Source organism: Halichoerus grypus, chromosome 5 (genome assembly GCF_964656455.1).
Source record: "Halichoerus grypus chromosome 5, mHalGry1.hap1.1, whole genome shotgun sequence".
Lineage (NCBI taxonomy): Eukaryota > Metazoa > Chordata > Mammalia > Carnivora > Phocidae > Halichoerus > Halichoerus grypus.
Genome location: NC_135716.1, coordinates 144923278 through 144940887, shown reverse-complemented (window position 1 = coordinate 144940887; position 17610 = coordinate 144923278). Strand labels below are relative to the sequence as shown.

The window sequence follows — 17610 nt, the reverse complement described above, 5'->3', positions numbered from 1 at the left end:
CACATAAAAAGGCTGGAGGTAGGATTCCAGGGTGCACAGTGCCCGAGTGACCCAGGTGTCTCTCTTTCTGCTCTTCTAGCCTTCGCTGGTGGCTTTCATCTTCGGGATTACGAAAGAAAAGCTCCACCTCCAGCTTACTTGGCGGAACTTCTCTTTTTTAAGTGAACGTTCCATTGAAGTACAATATGTATAGAAACAGCACACAAATCAGTAAGTATATGTAGTCTGGAGATTTCTAACGGAGACAAGACACCATGCAACCAGCATCTAAACAAACAAAAACAGAAGAGGACCATCCCCTCTGCAGACCCTATTAAGGCGAGCTTTTAGCTTCTGGGGCTAAGCAGAGAGATGCGAAGGAGAGAGGGGGCTGGAGTCTAAGCTCTGCCACCATGTCCCAGGTGAGTGGCCCTGACTTCTGTGAGCCACTGTGACAGGTGTAGGCCTCCCCTCGGGCACACTCACAGAGCCTCGGAGGCCCGTGCCGCAGAGCTCATCTGACTCCAGGGGCCCTCTAAAGACACCACTACAGTGCTCACAGGGGGTCCGCTCTGATGATCTGGATCTTCCCACGCCCCGTCCATGCTCTGACCCACCCAAAGGGTCCTTGCAGGCCAGCAGCCTCCCCTCCCAGTTCCCACAGGCTAGTTCAGGTTGGCATAGCCCCCCTCCCCCAACTGCACACCCAGAGATGCGGTGGGTCTGGTTGCTGCCCAGGTAGGGTGGGGGACCCATAATCAGGGATGGCGCCGCAGGGTAGATGCTGTCAAGGAGGAGAGTCCTAGCTATGACAGCAGAAACACCTATGCCAGTCTGGGGGCTCTGGAGAAGTTTCTGGGATAGAGTCCCACCCCAGCAGAGAGATGTGAGGGGTGGGTAGGTGTTCGGTGAGCAAGTGGGGAAAAGTGCTCCTGGAAGGGGGAACAGCACCAGCACATGCAGGCCTGGCAGCCAGAAGAGCACGGTGCCCTTGCAGCGTGACCAGCAGACCAGTGGTGCTGGGACACACTGGGAGGGTGGGCCAGGAGATGAGCCCACGTAGGTTGGTGCAGCCGTGCGGGCTGGTCCGTCATCCTGAGAGTGGTGCGGAGCCAGGGAAGGGCTGGAAGCAGGGTGGTGGTGGGGGTCAGTGTTGCCCTTTTGGCTGCAAGATGAAGGGCCAACTGGCAGGGAGTGGCTGGAGGGGGAGATCTGTGGGGCCGCTGTGGCTGCAGCCCGGGCAGGCCAGGGAGCATCCTAGGTCAAGGAGGCACCTCCCAGTCCATGGCCCCTCACCTGCCCCTGCCTTTGACAGCCAGCCCACTTACCTGCCCAGTCCCAGGCCACTGGCATCATCAAAGCCCTGAGCCAGGGCTGAGGGCCCTTTATTGCTGGTCAGCTTTAACTCTGCCCTCAAGCCCAGGCTCAATGCCAGCTCCTCTGTGAAGCCCTCCCTGCTTGCCGCCGGCATCCTCAGCACCCTCCGTGTATCACCTCTCCCTGTGCTGTCTTATACCAACAGGCAGAGAAAGCAGGGCGTCTGGAGCAGGACCACCGGGGTTCACACCTAACTCTCCACCTACTTAGTCAAGGTTCTTAATCTCTCTGTGCCATCTCTATAAAACGGGCATGATGGCAGGACAAGCCGCCTAAGACTGTGGTGGGATTAAATGATTTAGCACACAGAGTGCCTAGAACAGTGCCAGGCACGGAGAAAGTGCTCAGTGAAGCCACCCCTGCGGCTGTCTCCCCACGGAAAGGCGAGTGCCTGGAGGGCAGGGGGCAGGTCCTCTTCATTTCCCTATCCTGGGCACCTGGCATGCGGTCGGGGAACAGGAAGGCTGGTCAACGGCTGGGTGATTCTGCCACTCTTCCCACCTCCCTTGAGCTGGCCCTCGAGCGGAGCTGACAGGGCCGCCCCGGGCACACAAGAGTTGGGCTGCACACTAGCCTTTGCCTCGTACCCCGGCCTTCGGCACTTCCTGCTGCTGCAGATGCTCACCTAGCATGGCCCTCATGGTCACGCCACCGAGCCTCCTGTCCCATCAGAGGCCCACAGAACCTGGTCACTGAGGATCCCAGACCCCTGGTACTGGGGAGGGAAACCCAGCTTCCTGACACCCCCCACCCAGTCATGATGGGGAAGATCATGCCAGTCTTTAGGGACACTCTAAAGCTGCCTCAAGTAGGAAACTGATGAGAAGGGTGCTCCAAAGTACTGGGCAGTGAGGCCGACCCTGAGCAACACAGACCGGAGGGGAGGCCCCAGCAGGGAGCCCAGCCCTGGGGGCGCACGGAAGAGAAATAAAGCTGCAGACCAAGGGGAAGGCAGCTCAGGGCCTGGCTTGGCATAAGGAATGAGATGGGCCCTGACTGTGGAAGAGGGGAGGGAGCGGGCAGGGTGGCCGGAGTGCATGCAGGGAGGAGTCCGAGGGGCAGGGTTGCTTCTAGTTCAAGTACCTGCAGCCTGGAGAGTCTGGAAGCAGCTTTCCTCCCATGCAGGGACAAAGTGCTGGGGGAGGGGCCTGGATAAATGCGGTGACCCCAGATCCGCTTGCTCACCAATCACTGATGGCGTGCGTGTCTACTCCGTGCCTGGCACCCTGCCAAGCACCGAGGAGCGCTTGGTGATCCAGACACATGATCCCCACCCCGAAGGAGCTTATCCCGGCCTTGGGGACATCTGTGGCCTGGCCCACTGACTCCACACGCAGGCCCCCAGCCTGTATACCTGGTGAGGCCAGGGGGTAACTGGCAGGCAGGAAAGCATGGTGGGGAGCTCCAATCCTGGCTTCACCCCAGCCAGCAGCACGGACAGGCCAGCACCTTCACCTCTCGAGCGTCAGTTCCTGCATCCACACACACCAAACGGAACCGGACCTGCCTTCCTTGCAGGCACAGGGTGGCAGTTCCCACTGGCAGCAGGGATTCCTACTGCGGCCCCCGGGGCAGGGAGGCCACAGCAGATCCTCAGGACGGGTGCAAGGGGCCGGCACAGTCTCAACCAGGGAAGGAAGTCAGCACGCTGGGCTCACCTGGCTGAGGACAAAGAAGGTTCGGACGTTCCAGAAACGGGCCTGCTCCTGGAGGAAGGTCTTCAGGTAGATGCCCTCAAAGGTCTTAAAGCAGCCGACCAGGGTGACAAAGGTCTCGTCCTCTGCATTGTCTGTTATGCTCTGCAGGATCGGCACCATGGGGGCCAGGCCAGTGCCTGAAGCCAGCATGAGGAGCTCACCGTACTGGGGAACAGAACGGGGAGATGGCAGGTCTCAGCCCACCCACAGCACAGCCCTTCCGGGGGGTCCCACCCGTCTGAGGTCCCCTCTCTACGTCCTCTTATGAAAGTCTACAGCTTGTGAGGTCTGTGTCACAGAAATCATGGAATCTGGAGGCTGAACGGGAACATAAAATGGTGTAGCCCATCCTACAAGTGGCTCAGTTGCTCTCCTGTCCATCGCCACAGGACTTTGCTAACACACTTCTCTTGACAGGGAGCCCACTACCTCCCAAAGCAGTTTGCTCTGTTATAGGCTGACCCCCCTTGCCAGAGAGGTCTTCCACCTCACGCTGAGCTGAAACCTGCTCCCGCCAAAGCCTAGTCCACCACCCCTATCCCAGCTCCGCCCTCTGGGCTGCCTTCTCTGCCCCAGGGCAGCCCTGTAGAGATCTGAGGGCCCTGGCATGGATCCCTGAGCCTGCTCTTCTCCAGACTGAGATACTTACTGTACATAAGTGCCCAACACAGTAAGAACCATGCAATGAAAGTGAATTTCTTCCCCAAGAGGCCCCAATTCCATCAACCCATCACTGAATCCACGAAGCCACCTCCTGGCTCTAGGTCTCTTTAAGAGGCGTGATCTTCTTTAAGGTCAGTGCTTTAAAGGGTAGTGCCTGCCCTATGCAGCAAGGTAGTCACCTCCTTCATTCTAGAGATTAGGCCTCTGAGAATGCAGTCCAGGTTTCCACTAGCTTTATCGACAGCTAATGCGTGTCACATGCCTGCAGGAAATACTTCCTCGAGTATCAGTCATGCAGACCTGGGTCTAAATCTTCAGCCATATGATCTGCCCAAGTGCTTTCACTTCTCTGAGCCTTGGTTTCCTCATGGGTAAAAAAAATAACAGCCCCTCCCCCACAGTAGCATGTGCCTCAGAATTGTCGTGGGGATTAAATGAGATGCCATCAAGATGCCTGGTGCGAATCCTGGTGCTCCAGATAGTTCGACTCCTTCCCTCACTGAGCCCTGCTGCTGGCCGCAACACCCTGTCCTGTGTGCGTGTCCCCAGCCTCCTGGTCCCCAGTGTGCGTGCTCCTCCTCTTTCTCCCACCACCACTCGCAGTCTCTTCTGGACAGTCTTCCCCGAGCCAGTAGCATGTGAGGGGTCCTTCCTTTGCATCCCCACAGTCCTCTGTGCCCCCTCCTCATGACACCGGTCATACCGTATTGCTACCATTTGTGTGGGCGTCTGTCCCCCATCACATGGTGAGCTTCTGGAGGACAGGACCTTGTCCGCCCCATGTGTGGCCCCACATGGAGACCTGCGAATGTCTGGAAGGAACGCACAGACAGATGCTCACATGCCAGCCTCACAGCAGCCACAATATCCATCTATAATGAAGACAACTGCAAAGCAGCAAGACAGGGCCAGGGAGAGGGCCAGAGCAGCCCTGCGTCCCCACGGGCGCAGAACCACGCCTCAGCCCGTCCCAGCAGCCAAATGTTTCTGTGTGAGATGCCATCTCTTCTCCCTCACTGCCTGGCCCTACAACCTCCCGGGATAGGAAATGCAGGGGCTCTGCAGGGGGGGTTCTGTGGATGCAGGGAGGCCCCACCCAGAAGGGGCAGTCAAGACAATGTGCATCAGGTGTCCCCTCTAGGTCAGGGGGAAACAGGGACAATCCCGGTCCCTGCTCTCAAGGGCCTGGGGAACACGGGGACACCCTCAGACCCACACGACTATAGGGGCCCTGCACGTCACATCACACTGAGTAAAGAACTGGGTACGAGATGATTAATGGCAATTGACACTCACTCACAGTATCAGGGAGACAACAGGGGGTGGTGGGGACTGTGGTAAACTGGTGAGTACATGAATGCTCCTTCTAAAGGAGGAGTCGCTTTGCAGATTCTGGGATGTATCTGCAAATGTCCCTTTGAAATGACCCTTGCTAAAATGCAAGCCTAAGCAAGGTTGACACTAGGAGCACGCTGCTGAAGAGTATTACAACCTACACACTGTACATGTCTGTAAAGCAGGGGTAGCAGACCCAAGAGCTGTGGTGAGGAGAAAATAAAATTTTAGCTTGGCAAGTGTGAACATCAGAGCCTGGCCCAGGTACGCAGTACCACACACGTGTCTCATAGTGTAACAATACTATGGTGGTGGGTGCATGCACTTGTTACACACATGTCCATGGGCATGTACACGGGTGTCTCACCCGTGTGTGGAAGGGGAGCTGGAAAGTTCTCTGCCAAGGCAGTGAGACTGGTGTCACCGAAAGGTCCTCGCCAGAAAGCTGTGTGTCCTGTGCCCCAGGACTTGACGTACCGGGACATCAGCCCAGTTGGGTAGGACTGGGAGCACTGGGTAGATGGCCTACAGGTGTTCTTTCTTTTCTTCTTTTGCCTCTCTAAATCTGATTTTTTTTTTTTTTGGTAATGTAAATGTACCGTATTTATAATAAGAAAAAACCAATAAAACTATTTTTATATTAAACAAAAATAATGGGGAGAAAGGAATGATTCATTCTTTTTCATTTGCTTTTCTTTTGCTTTGTTTCCTAATTATAAAAGTAATAGGTGCTCATTGTGGATGACTTAGAAGGTATAATGAAGAAAACAAAAATCACCCATAATTCTACCACCCAGAGCCACTGACATTGCATTGCATTTTCTTTTCATATATTTTCTGTGCATTTAAACTTGGTTTCCCAACCTGTTGTATATTCAGTTTTGTTATATGCTTACAGCATAAGCATATAACATCATTTATAAACATAATTTTAAAATCCAGAATAATATTCTATCAAGTACCTGTAACCCAGTGCACTTAACTGTTCCCCTGCGGCTGGATATTCAGTTTCCTCCAATTTCCTGCTATTACAAGTAAAGCCTCCACGAACATGTGCACAAGAGGCAGCATTTGGATGCTTTCCATAAGACAGCCTTCCAGGGGCGGAATTACTGGGTCACAGGATTTGGAGATTCTTAAGACTCTTGGTACACACTGCCAAGCTGCCGTCCAGATATGCACCAACTGATGAGAAATTGCTAATTCTTCCCGGGCACATCAGGGAAGGAGATGAACATGCCAGGAGGATGAGGGGAAGAGCCTTCAGGCTGGGGAGCAGTGGGCTCCCGAGCAGAGAGCTATGGGGTGTATTTAAGAGAGTGGTCTCCATGGTTTTGTAGCTAGAATGTAAAAGTGGAAAGATAAGCAGAGGGTCTGACGGCATAGATGTCCTGAGTACCAAGTACGTGAGTGTGGATTTTCTAAGCAATGGGCCATCCCGGATAGTTCTAGAGCATATGCAGGCAGTTTTGTTTCTTAGTGCCCATTCCATCTCCTCCCATGTCCAACCTCAAGGACGCTCTTGGGATTGGGCTTGGGCTCAGGAGGAATGGCACCAGTGCAATTCTACAGCCTGACGACACATGGAAACCATGGTCCTGGAGGCTCAGGCAGGAGGCGTCTCCCGAGAGCCTAGTGTGCTGGCACTGACCTGGTTTGCTTTATAGAAGAAATCGCCGAAAGGTCCTCGCCAGAAAGCTGTGTGTCCTGTGCCCCAGGACTTGACGTACCGGGACATCAGCCCAGTCGGGTAGCACTGGGAGCAAACACAGGGAGACCTCACTGGAACACGTACACGCTGCCAATACAAACCACGTCAGCCATTGATGTGCAGCCCTGCTGGCAGGCCAAGCACCTGGCAGGTGCTATCTCAGAGCATCCTCCTAGTCACCCCAGAGCTGGGACTGTCATTCCCAATGTTCAGATGAGGCCCAGAAGCTTCTCCAGAAGGGAAATGGTGAGACTGAGATAAGAACCACAGGACCGACAGCCTTACCTTCAGAGGTCTCAGACCCACACGACTATAGGGGCCCTGCACGTCACATCACACTGAGTAAAGAACTGGGTACGAGATGATTAATGGCAATTGACACTCACTCTCAGTATCAGGGAGACAACAGGGGGTGGTGGGGACTGTGGTAAACTGGTGAGTACATGAATGCTCCTTCTAAAGGAGGAGTCGCTTTGCAGATTCTGGGATGTAGTTTGTGGGGCTGATGATGCCCTATCTTCTGATTCTCTAAGAGGGGCAGGAGATCCAAATTTTCATGTAAAATCTCCCATCTTTGAAATGTCAGAAATTAATTCTAAATTTTAAAACACTGTGTAGGCCCAAACCAAATATATTTCTGTGCTGCAATCAGTCTGCAGGCTACTCATTTGCAACCTCTGCGTTACCTGTCACTGTCTCCTGGCTGGCTAAAAAAAGTAAAGGTGGTGGAGGGGATTCCTTCATGGGGGTGGGCAGTCCACATTTCCTGCAGGCCTGCCCACTCTGGGCCAGGCACCATGCTGGGGCTGCAGGGAAGACAGCTAGACCTTAAGCTCCATGAAGGCAGCCAGTGCCTGCACCTTGGGAAAGACTTACAAATATCTCAATGAATGAATGAATGAATGAATCAATCAATCCAGGTTCAAGACCTCTCCTCAAGGAGCTCACAAACTAGGAGCGATCAAAGTTTCATACATTCAAGGTAGAGACTACCTAATACCCCATGAAAAGGACAGAATGCTGAAAGAACCCTGAGGAGGTACAGTCACTTCCAATGGAGTAGGATCAAGGATGGCTTCCTGGAGGAGGAGGCATTTGAGCTGGATCTTGTAGGTTAGGCAAGATTGCATTCACTAGGGACACCTCAGTGTCTACCTTCGGCTCAGGTCATGATCCCAGGGTCCTGGGATCAAGTCCCTCATCAGGCTCCTTGCTCAGTGGGGAGCCTGCTTCTCCCTCTGCCTCTGCTGCTCCCCCTGCTTGTGTGCTCACTCTGACAGATAAACAAATAAAATCTTTAAAAAAAAAAGAAGATTGCATTCACTAGGGGTAGGAGCAGGAAGGCAAAGAGGGTTCTGGGCATCAGGTGTGGTATGGTCAAGGTAGGACAACCCAAGACACAGGAATGTGAGGGGGAGGGGGAAGCTCTGATAGGACTGGAAGGGTGTCTGGAGTGAGAATATAATCAAGTTTGAAGGAGACTGGGCTTTGGTCACCAGACATGCTTTTAAGTACCCACAGCTACCTCTGGTAGCAGCTCTGACTTCGTTGGGTACCATATGCATAAAGCAAGGGAAGTCCTCAGCCCTCCTGCAAGAAGTCTGGGTGGGAGGTTACAGTTCTCCTAACTTGCTGGAGGCTTGTCTCCGAGCACACCTGTTTTCTGGCCCCAGTCTTGGGGGGAGGCCCAGCCCCAGCTGTGGCTTGAGCGGCCCTGTGGCACAGAGAGCACTCAAGGAGAAAGGAAGGATTCTTCTGTGTCTCCAGCACCCACACGGAGCCTGCTTCATACATACTTGTTAAACAGGGCTGACACTGAACTTCTGTTCTCCCGCGTGGGATCACTTTACCCAAGGGGCCTTGGGGCAGTGACATCATCACTCTGAGCTTCAGTTTCTTTATCTGTAAAGTGGGATAATATGATCTACTCTGCAGGATGGTTATGAGGTTATGAGGTTGAAAGGAGATGATGAATATGAAGAGCTGGAAAGAGTGCGTGGTGCCCAGAAGGTGCCTGAGAAATGGGAGTTCCTCCCTCTCATCCCACATGGGAGGGAAACCTAAAAAACCCGCCTGCCTTCCCAATTTGCAAAGACATTTCCAGCTCTTCCCAGCCAGCGGCTTAGGGATAATTAAGCATCTCTCTAAAGAGAGGCTTTCCGGTAAACGAAGGAGAAAATCAGCCTTGCAGCTGGGAGAGCTCCAGCTGCCCTGAAGAACTGTCTCCAGGCTTATCCTTTCAACAGAAACACACCCAGACAAGCAGCTTGGGGAAGCAGGCCATTTGGAGAGGATTTGTGGGATCTCCCAGACAAACAGTTGCGTGGAGAAGGGACCCCATCCAAGCTTCTGTGTGAGGGAATAAACACTCGGGCTTTGACAGCAGTCAGGGAAGGCAGGAGCCAAGACAGTGCTTGGGGCCTGGAGTCAGGAGGCCAGGCTCACTCACTGGCCACACTTCTTACTCCCTGTGGAGCCTGGGGCCTCCTGGGGTCTCAGTTTGCTTATCAATGAAAGGAGAATAATAATCCCCATCCTACAAGGGTGATAAAGGATGGGAAAGCTATTCTTAAATATCAGTGTTCCCTAGAATTCTGTTTGGGAAATGACAATGTCGACTATATATTAGGTTGACCTGTATGAAACCGCTGTTTCTGTAAGTCAAAAATGTTAGAGAATCAGAAGTTTCATGTACTTCAACCTAATTATTTTTTCCACATAATTAGATCTTCAAGACCTCTTATACATCCAGTGCCGAGTCCTTGGGTCCTGGGGGGGTTGGGGGGGATTTGTACCCAGGCCATTTGTTCATCTCATCTCTGCCAAGGGCCCCACCCACCTCGGCTGCCCCCACGAGCACCCCTCCTCCTGCCCGTCAGACTGGGTACAGCTCCCACAGACCCTGTCTCGCCCCTCCTTGCCTTTGGTCATCTGTCCAGGCTGAGGCCTGGAATGCCACTCCCTGCCACTGTCAATTTGTATTCCTTCTTCAAGGCCCAACTCCAATGCCCCGGCCCTTGTCTACTCCCTGAGAATGGGCTCAGGGTAGTTCCGTTCACAAGGTGCTCCACGCCCCACCTTCTGCCTGCTCACGCCCTTCTATTCCGGGACAAGCGACTAACAGCTCTCCCAGCTGTGCCTCCTTTGCCATTGTGCGCGCTATTCCCACCACAGAGAGCTTTGTCCCCACCCTTCCCTCCTGGTTCTCCACTCCTTCACTTCAACACGCAGCTCAAACTCAGCTTCTGCTAGGAAGGCCTGCTGCCTTCCCTGCACCCCAGCTGCCCTGAACTGGGTTGGGGCCTCCTGTCACGGCATCTATCCCATCGTCCTGCCCTGCCCTGGTCTAGCCCCCTGTCCAAGGGTGGGCACTGTATCTGACTCCTCTCTGGAGCCCAGCAACCAGTGCACAGCAGGGACCAGGCGACCTGGCTGCCCCTTCCCTGGGGCCTGGGGCTCGCTCTCCATGAATAGCTGAGAAAGCGCGAGGGAACAGCATAACCTTTCTCAGTCTGAGCCTCCTTTTCCTAAAATCGGTGTCTGTTGGGGTCTCAGCTGGCAGCCCCCCCCACCCCGGGAAAGAAGGAGATGGGAGAAGGCTTCCTTTACTCTCCCTGCTCTTTCCTCAAGCCAGCCTCCTCCCATGTGAACACTGGCTTTTCCCATATGGCTGGGCACCGCCCCATCCTGACCCAGCTGCCAAACGGAGTCCAGTCCATACCATCTTAAGGGCACCCGTGTGGGTGAGCTCACCTTGATTAAAACTTCAAAGTATCCTTCTGCGTTGGCAGGGCTGATGGGCGTATAGGCTCTCTGAATTTCTAAGCCATCCACCTTCCCTCTGGGAAAGAGAAGTATATGGTCAGGCAGTCAGCCAGGCATTCAACAATATGCCAGGCTGGTGAGAACTGGGGCCTGGTCGTCCCCAGTGGTCCTCTCTGAAGGTGGAGCAGAGGAAAGGGGCGCTGGGCTCCCCCACTGCCACCTGCTGGCTGTGAGACCCAGGCAGGTCACTGATCCCTTAGCTGCCCCTCTGTAAAGTGGGAACAACAATGTGTGTCCCTGTAGTGTGGTTCTACTGGGATCACAGATGGGAAAGTCTTCAAAGAGTCCATTGATGATGTCAGCTGTTTTTAGGACATCACTATGGTGTTTCCTGACCTCTTCTTGACCACAGAATGAGAAAGATAAAGACTGTTAACGTTTATTAAAACACTTACTACCATGTACCAGGAGTGTCAGAATTAGAAGGACCCTCAAAGGTGCCCTAGTCCAAAGCCTGACCTCATGCATGAATCCTCTCTACGATGTTATCAACAATAGGGCCAGGATGATAATCACAAGTAATAATAGTAGCAGCCATGTTGTATTAAATGACTACTATGCATCAAGCATATCGTGCACATTATCTCATTTAACAAATAACAACCCAGGGGCGCCTGGGTGGCTCAGTTGGTTGAGTGTCTGCCTTCTGCTCGGGTCGTGATCCCAGGGTCCTGGGATGGAGTCCCACTCCCTGTTCAGTGGGGATCCCGCTTCTCCCTCTCCCCCTGCCCCTCCCCCAGCTTGGGAGCATGCGCACTCTCTCTCTCTCTCTTTCTCAAATAAATAAATAAAATCATAAAAAAACAAACAAAAAAAACCTCAAAAACCCCAATAACCCACATGAGGAAACCAAGGCTTAGGATGTTGCTTGCCAGAGGTCATACAGCTAAAATTCATCCTTAGCTCTGACTCCAGAGCCGGGTTCCTCACACAACACCTCAGAGCTTCCCAGGAGCACCCAAGCACTCCTCTTTTGAGTCCTACTGTGTGCAAAACTTTCTTCTCGGACATGTGGAAAGATTAAAAAGGCCCCATCCCGAGGCGCCTGGGAGGCTCAGTTGGTTAAGCGTCCAACTCTTGGTTTTGGCTCAGGTCATGATTGGCTCACTCAGGTCATGAGCGATTTGGACTCTGCTTGAGATTCTCACCCTCTGCCCCTTCCCCCCAGTCACGCATGTGCACTCTCTCAAATAAATAAATAAACCTTTAAAAAAATAATAAAAAATTAAAAGGTCCCATCCTAATGCATCAAAAGTGGGAAGCTAGACTAAAATAGTCAAGAAATGCTTAGGGGACAAACAAGGAAATAATAAACACAACCTGTGGCGTGGCATGGATGCAAAGAGCACCGTGACCTCTGCTGTCACACAGGTAAACACGGACATGCTCCAGACGAAGGGACCACTCTCATCCGGGGAGCTTCAGGAGGCCTCCTGGAGCTTTTGCTACCCTCCTGGGTATGAAAGAGGCAGGCCACCAACAGGTGGAAGTGGGGACAGGACAGGAAGGAATTCCAGGCAGAGGGCACAGCCTGGGCAAAAGCTTAGAGGCAGGAAATGCAGAGCAGGCCAGGAACCGGTGAGTGGGTCACGAGGCTGGGGCAAGGCGCAAGTGTGAGGGAGGAGCAAGGAGAACTCGGTGGGAAAGGAAGCTGGAGCCTTGGGAGGCTCCTTGGCTCACCAGAAGGGAGCGACATGGTTAGCTCCATGTGTTAGGAATGTCGCTGGGGCAGCAGAGAGGGTGGAGGAGAGGGGCCAAGCTAAGGGCAGGGAGTGCTGGGCATCCCTGACTTATGGATGGAGGGTTGCATGGGGCTGTGACTTGCCCTGGAGCCACTGGATTAGTGAGCTTTCACGACAGCCAGCCAGGCCACAGGCTGGGCACACTGTGCACCAACACCAGGGGTTGGCATGAGGCAAGTGGCTACAGTGTGACCAGCAGTAAGACACTCTCCTCGTCCTCGACCCGCTTTCTGGCTCCTCCCCTTCTTGCCAATACCACAAACGCTGGAGTTGCCAGGGTTCAGTCCTCTGTCCTTCCCTCTTTCCATACCACATATGCCTCCAAATGGCATCCAGGTGCCGGCTGATGACTCCCACACTCACATCTAGAGCTCATCTCTCTCTGCTGAGCCTCACACCCAGAGTCAACCATCTAGCAGATGCCTCCACCTGCAGTTCCCAAAGGGCCTTGTCCCTGAGCAGGTTGGGGGGGGGGGTGGTGCCGGGGGAGGGGATTAAGGTTGGGGGAGAGGGTAGCCAGGGGCTGGGAAGAGGAAGGACCTTCAGAAGAGTGGTAGAGTGTAGCTGGGGAGCCAGGCTGTCTGGGTTTGAAGTCTGGCTGCAGGACTTATTAACTGTGTGATCTTTGGCAAGTCCCTTATTCTTGAGGACAAGTGTCCTTCCTCTCAACTGGCACTAATATTAGATTAATACCACAGACTCTAGAGCCAGATTGCTGGCCTTCAAATCGTGGCTCCGCCATTTCCTAACTGTGTGACCTTGGGTAAGTTACTGAACCTCGCTGACTTCAGTTTCCTCTTGTGAATAATAACGGTACCTACGTACAGGGTTTTGTGAGGATTCAGGGAGTTCCTAGGTGTGAGCACGCAGAACTGTGCATTGGAGAGTAAATGCCACGAAAGTGTTTGCTGTTACTGTTGCTGCTGTTGGTTGTTATGAAAACACAATCCCAGAATCCTCTGAGTCAGGTAGCTCTACATTTATCTTAAAGGTGATAAATGGAGGCTTAGGGGAGGCTAAGCAAGTTGTCCTTGGCCACACAGCAAGCAAATGGCAAAGCGGGGCTGCAAAGCTTTGGCCTCCCACTCCCTGAGTGTACCGTAGGATGAGGTGCTGGCCAGGCCGCAGGCTGAACTGGCAGTTCCTGGGTAGTGCAAACCGAACACGGTAAGTGTCCTCGGTGAGTCTGTCCACGGCACTGATGCAGAAGGCCAGGAAGGTCTCTGGGCTCAGCTTGGATGGGCAGCTCTGCAACAGGAAAATACCCAACAGCTAGGACCTGGGGCACAACAGACACCCAAGCAGCCACAAGCACCTTTCTCGCTCCCCACCCCCGACAGGCTATCTATCTCTGTGGGAAAGTTTTCCTTGTAATAGAGAGCAGTCCCGCCTCACCTCCCTTTCATGCTCTGATCTAAGAAGGCCCGAGGTTTTCAGACTCATCTCCCCCTGCTCAGAAGCCTTCCGCGGCTCCTTCAGCCCCAGGATAAAGTGCAGCCTCCTTGGCTGGACACTGCAGGGCCCCGTGGATAAACCTCAAGCCTCATTTTCTCTCCCAGGCATCAGATGCCAAACTTTTCTCTGTTCTCTCAAGAATACCCTGCTGCTTCCTATCTGGGAGTCTTTATTTGCTCGAGCTGTGCCCTTTATCCAGAACACTCATCTCCAATGTATGAAATACCTACTCATCCTTCAAACCTGCTAAAAATCCAGATCTGCAGAATTTAGAAATTGATGGGACCTTAAGATGCTCTAATCCAATATCCTTGTTTTCCATGTGGGGAAACTGAGGCCTGAGTGGTAGTGGCTTACTTGTCCAAGGTCACACCCTGAGCAGAAATTCAGATTCATGTCTTCTAAGTCTCAGCCCACTGCCTTTAACATTCCACCCACCTGCACCTCCTCCAGGAAGCCTTCTCTGAATGTCATGACTCACAGATCTCTCTCCTGTAAAATGCCCAAACCTCATTCACTCCTGGGATGACCCCACGCCCAGCTCTGGGTCAGACTTTGAACCTGGACCTCTCTGCCGTGCAGAGTCACTGTGCAGGGCAGGGGCCAGGCTGACACTGCCACCCCGACCCCTCTTGTCTGAGGAGCAGCCCTCCCTCACCTGGGACTCCTCCCCACTGAGCAGGCTCCTGTCCTTGCTGGCTCGGGCTGCCTCCCACCTTGCCAGCTCCCGGTGATAGAGGTCAAACACACAAGGTGAGCAGCCACTGCCACAGCATTGGGAGGGCAAGGGCTCCACCGGCCGAAGCTGCAGCCAGGCTTCCTCATCGGCATCCTCCTCCCTCTCATCCATCATCAGTGGGGCTTGACCAGCTTGGGAGGGACAACTTGGTGCTCTTCCCAGAACAGGTCTGACTCCGTGCGGCCCTGGGCCCAGGCCCTCCCTCATTGGCCTGAGAGAATGAAAACATGTGGGTTACACTCTGGTCAACCTCGATTGCTCCCATTCTCCCTGAGGCCTGCAGGTGCCAAACTCTGTGTGAGCACTGGGTCAGGGATGAATCAACCCTGAGACCTGCTGCCTGGCAGGGGAGGCAGGCAGACAGGGCACAATGATCAGAGCTGGTGCCTGAAGTTTCCTGACTTCTTCTTGTGCTTCGAGTGCTGGATTAAGCACTTCACATAGAAAAGCTCACTGAATTTAAAAATATTTTAAGCGATAAAATACAACAGTTACGTACAGGAACACCTTTGTAACTACCAAGTAGTAAAGTACAAAGAACCTGGCTAGTGACCCAGAAGCCCCTCATACGTGTCCCTTCCTGATCACCTCCCATCCCCCACAAAGTAACCATCATCCTGACCTTTGGTATAACCATTCCCTTGCTTTTCCTTAGTTTTGCCACCTTTGCATACAAACTTAACCACTATAGTTCAGCTTTGCCCAGTTTTTACCTTTACGTCAACAGAATCATTTCTTTTTTAAATAGTATTTTTTTTTTAGATTTTTTATTTATTTTTGTGAGAGAGAGAGAGAGAGATCGAGCATGAGTGGGGTGAGGGGCAGAGGAAGAAGCAGACTCCCTGCTGAGCAGGGAGCCCGATGCGGGACTCGATCCCAGGACCCTGGGATCATGACTTGAGCCCAAAGCAGATGCTTAACCAAGTAAGCCACCCGGGCGCCCCTTGTATCTGTTTTCTTTCATTCAGGTAAGTCACCCATCAAATTGCTGCATTTCATTTAATCTTTATAATGAGGCTGGTACTAGAGATGTCATTTTTTAAATGGGAAAACTGGGGTCGGGGCGGGGGGGTTAATAACTTACCCAAGGTCACCTAACTCCTAAAAGACAGGGAGGTCCCGTTTCTTGGTTACCAATCACTTCCCATGATTCCTAGCCTTTAAGACCTTTTCTACTTTTCCTGCTTCCCACGTCCATTTACACTGGAGCTTCCCATGGTCCCAGAGGATGTTTCCAGTCTCTCCCGACACCATCCATCAGCACACCTGCCACCAGCTCTGATCACACCAGTCTCCCGCTTAGCAACCTTTAACAGCTCCCCAATTGCCTCCTGGCTCGAATCCAGTCTCCTTGCCTGGTGCCCCAGGCTCCTTCTGATCAGAACTTGTCCAAATCCTCTTACCACTTGGTTTTAGAAGGGCAGTCCCTCTGTGTGCAATACATCTTTCTCTTATACAAGAAAGGTTTTGGTTTCAGAAAACTTGGTTCTACTGTTCATGAGCTCTATGACTTCAGGAAGGTTTAGCAGGCTGCAACCCCCTTGAGGGCAAGGATGATGTCTTATTCTTTCTGTATTCTACCACCAAGCACAAGCCTGGCATGTGGAAGGCTCCAGTGAATGGTGAGCGCTCATTCAGTTTATAGATAAGGTCTGAGAGCCAGGCACGGTGTTAGGTGCTGGGACACAAGACATAAATAGGACATGGGCTCTCTACCTTTATAGAGCTTGCAGCCTAGCATGGTGTTCTATCAATTCAACCCATTTTTATTTTGTGCTATGGACCAGGTATGTATGGTGAGTGAAGGAAGTCTGGAGCCCTCTTTATGCTTTTTTTACTCCTGAAGTTTTTGCAAGATAAGTGAGAGAAGGGAAAGCTCTGTTAATTGTAAATTGCAAGACAGCATGAGGGTTATTCCTATCAGTATTTGCCTTAAACTTACCTTCTCCGTGTCTTAATTACCCTACTTTCTTTGGTATATTGGAAATTGGCAGGGAAGTTGGCCAAGTCTGTCATGAACTTTAAAGACCTGATTTCTGCCTCCTCCTATCCTCCACCTCTTCAGTCTAAGAAGCACTACCTTTAAGCCAGGTCTTGACACATGCTGTTGTCTCTGGTGGGATGACTCTCCCCACCCTTCAGGCCTTCCTTAAAGGTCACTTCCTCTCAGAGACCTACCCTGAACCTCCCCTTTCTCATTCTCTATCAAGTACTCTATTTATTTCTGTTGTGTATTGATTCATTTAGCATATATTTACTAGTGCTACGCACTGTTCTAGGTGCAAGGGATAGAGCAGTGAGGAAGCAAAACCCCCTGCACTCATAGAGTTTACATTCTGGTGGAAGAGACAAGATCAAAATGGAAAACGCGACATTTAGTGTTAAGTGCTAAAAAGAAAAACAACTGGGGAAAAGAAATAGGAAATACATGTGCGTGTTCCAATTGCTTATTTATTGACTTTACTTGCTTTCTGCCCATACGCTCTACATTCCATAGCTATTTTATTCACCAACGCAAACCCAATGCTCACCACAGCGACTGACACACTGCAAACGTTTGATAAACTGGTGTTGGCGCAAGGAGCAAAGCACACCTCCATAGCTCAGGCCTTGCTTCTAGGAGGCAGAAAGGGAAACACCGAAGAAAAGGGAGGAAACTAGCTCCCTCTTGACGCTGGGAAAGGGGCGCGCAGTCGATGCAGCGCTGGTGTGGTGGGCAGGGCCACTCTCGGGCTCGGGGAGGGGCAGCGGTCAAGGCCCCGCAGCAGTGAGAAGTGGGACGTGAGGCAAGAAACTTCAGTGCATCCACTACGGGCCGGGCGCTGTGCAGGCACGCTAACTTACGCATTTCTAACCCATTTTTACAGTGAGGGACATTGGGGCTCGGACGGAAGTGCCCTGCCCAAGCTTCAGCTGCTTGTAACTGGTCAAGGTTGCCCTAAATTCAGGTTTGAAGTACTGGTATTCTACCCCTGGTCCTATCCCAGCATCTATCAAGACCACTCACCTACACACCTGCGCCTCCCCTCGAGCGATGTTCCTCCAGGTGCCGCCCCCACCCCGGGAGGCGGGAAGTGCCTAGCGGGG

The 17610-nt window shown here is 52.6% G+C and overlaps 1 protein-coding gene across 7 annotated transcripts in view; it reads right to left on the bottom strand.

The window, feature by feature from the left end:
* CYB5RL (cytochrome b5 reductase like) overlaps positions 1-17610 on the bottom strand; it is a 24953-nt gene extending 7343 nt beyond the window's left edge. For 3 of the 7 annotated variants that reach the window (XR_013448174.1, XR_013448175.1, XM_036121442.2), the window contains exons 1-6: positions 17531-17610; positions 14443-14734; positions 13429-13577; positions 10516-10603; positions 6703-6849; positions 3015-3218 (exon numbers count right to left, since the gene is read on the bottom strand). Coding sequence is in view for 4 of the 7 variants with exons in the window: in XM_036121442.2 (XP_035977335.1) it covers positions 3015-3218; positions 6703-6849; positions 10516-10603; positions 13429-13577; positions 14443-14730 (876 nt within the window). In the remaining 3 variants the exon portion in view is untranslated. Of the gene's footprint in view, positions 1-3; positions 268-3014; positions 3219-6702; positions 6850-10515; positions 10604-13428; positions 13578-14442; positions 14735-17530 lie in introns of those variants that run through there. The other 4 variants (XR_013448176.1, XM_036121440.2, XM_036121439.2 and 1 more) reach the window with 4 other exon arrangements.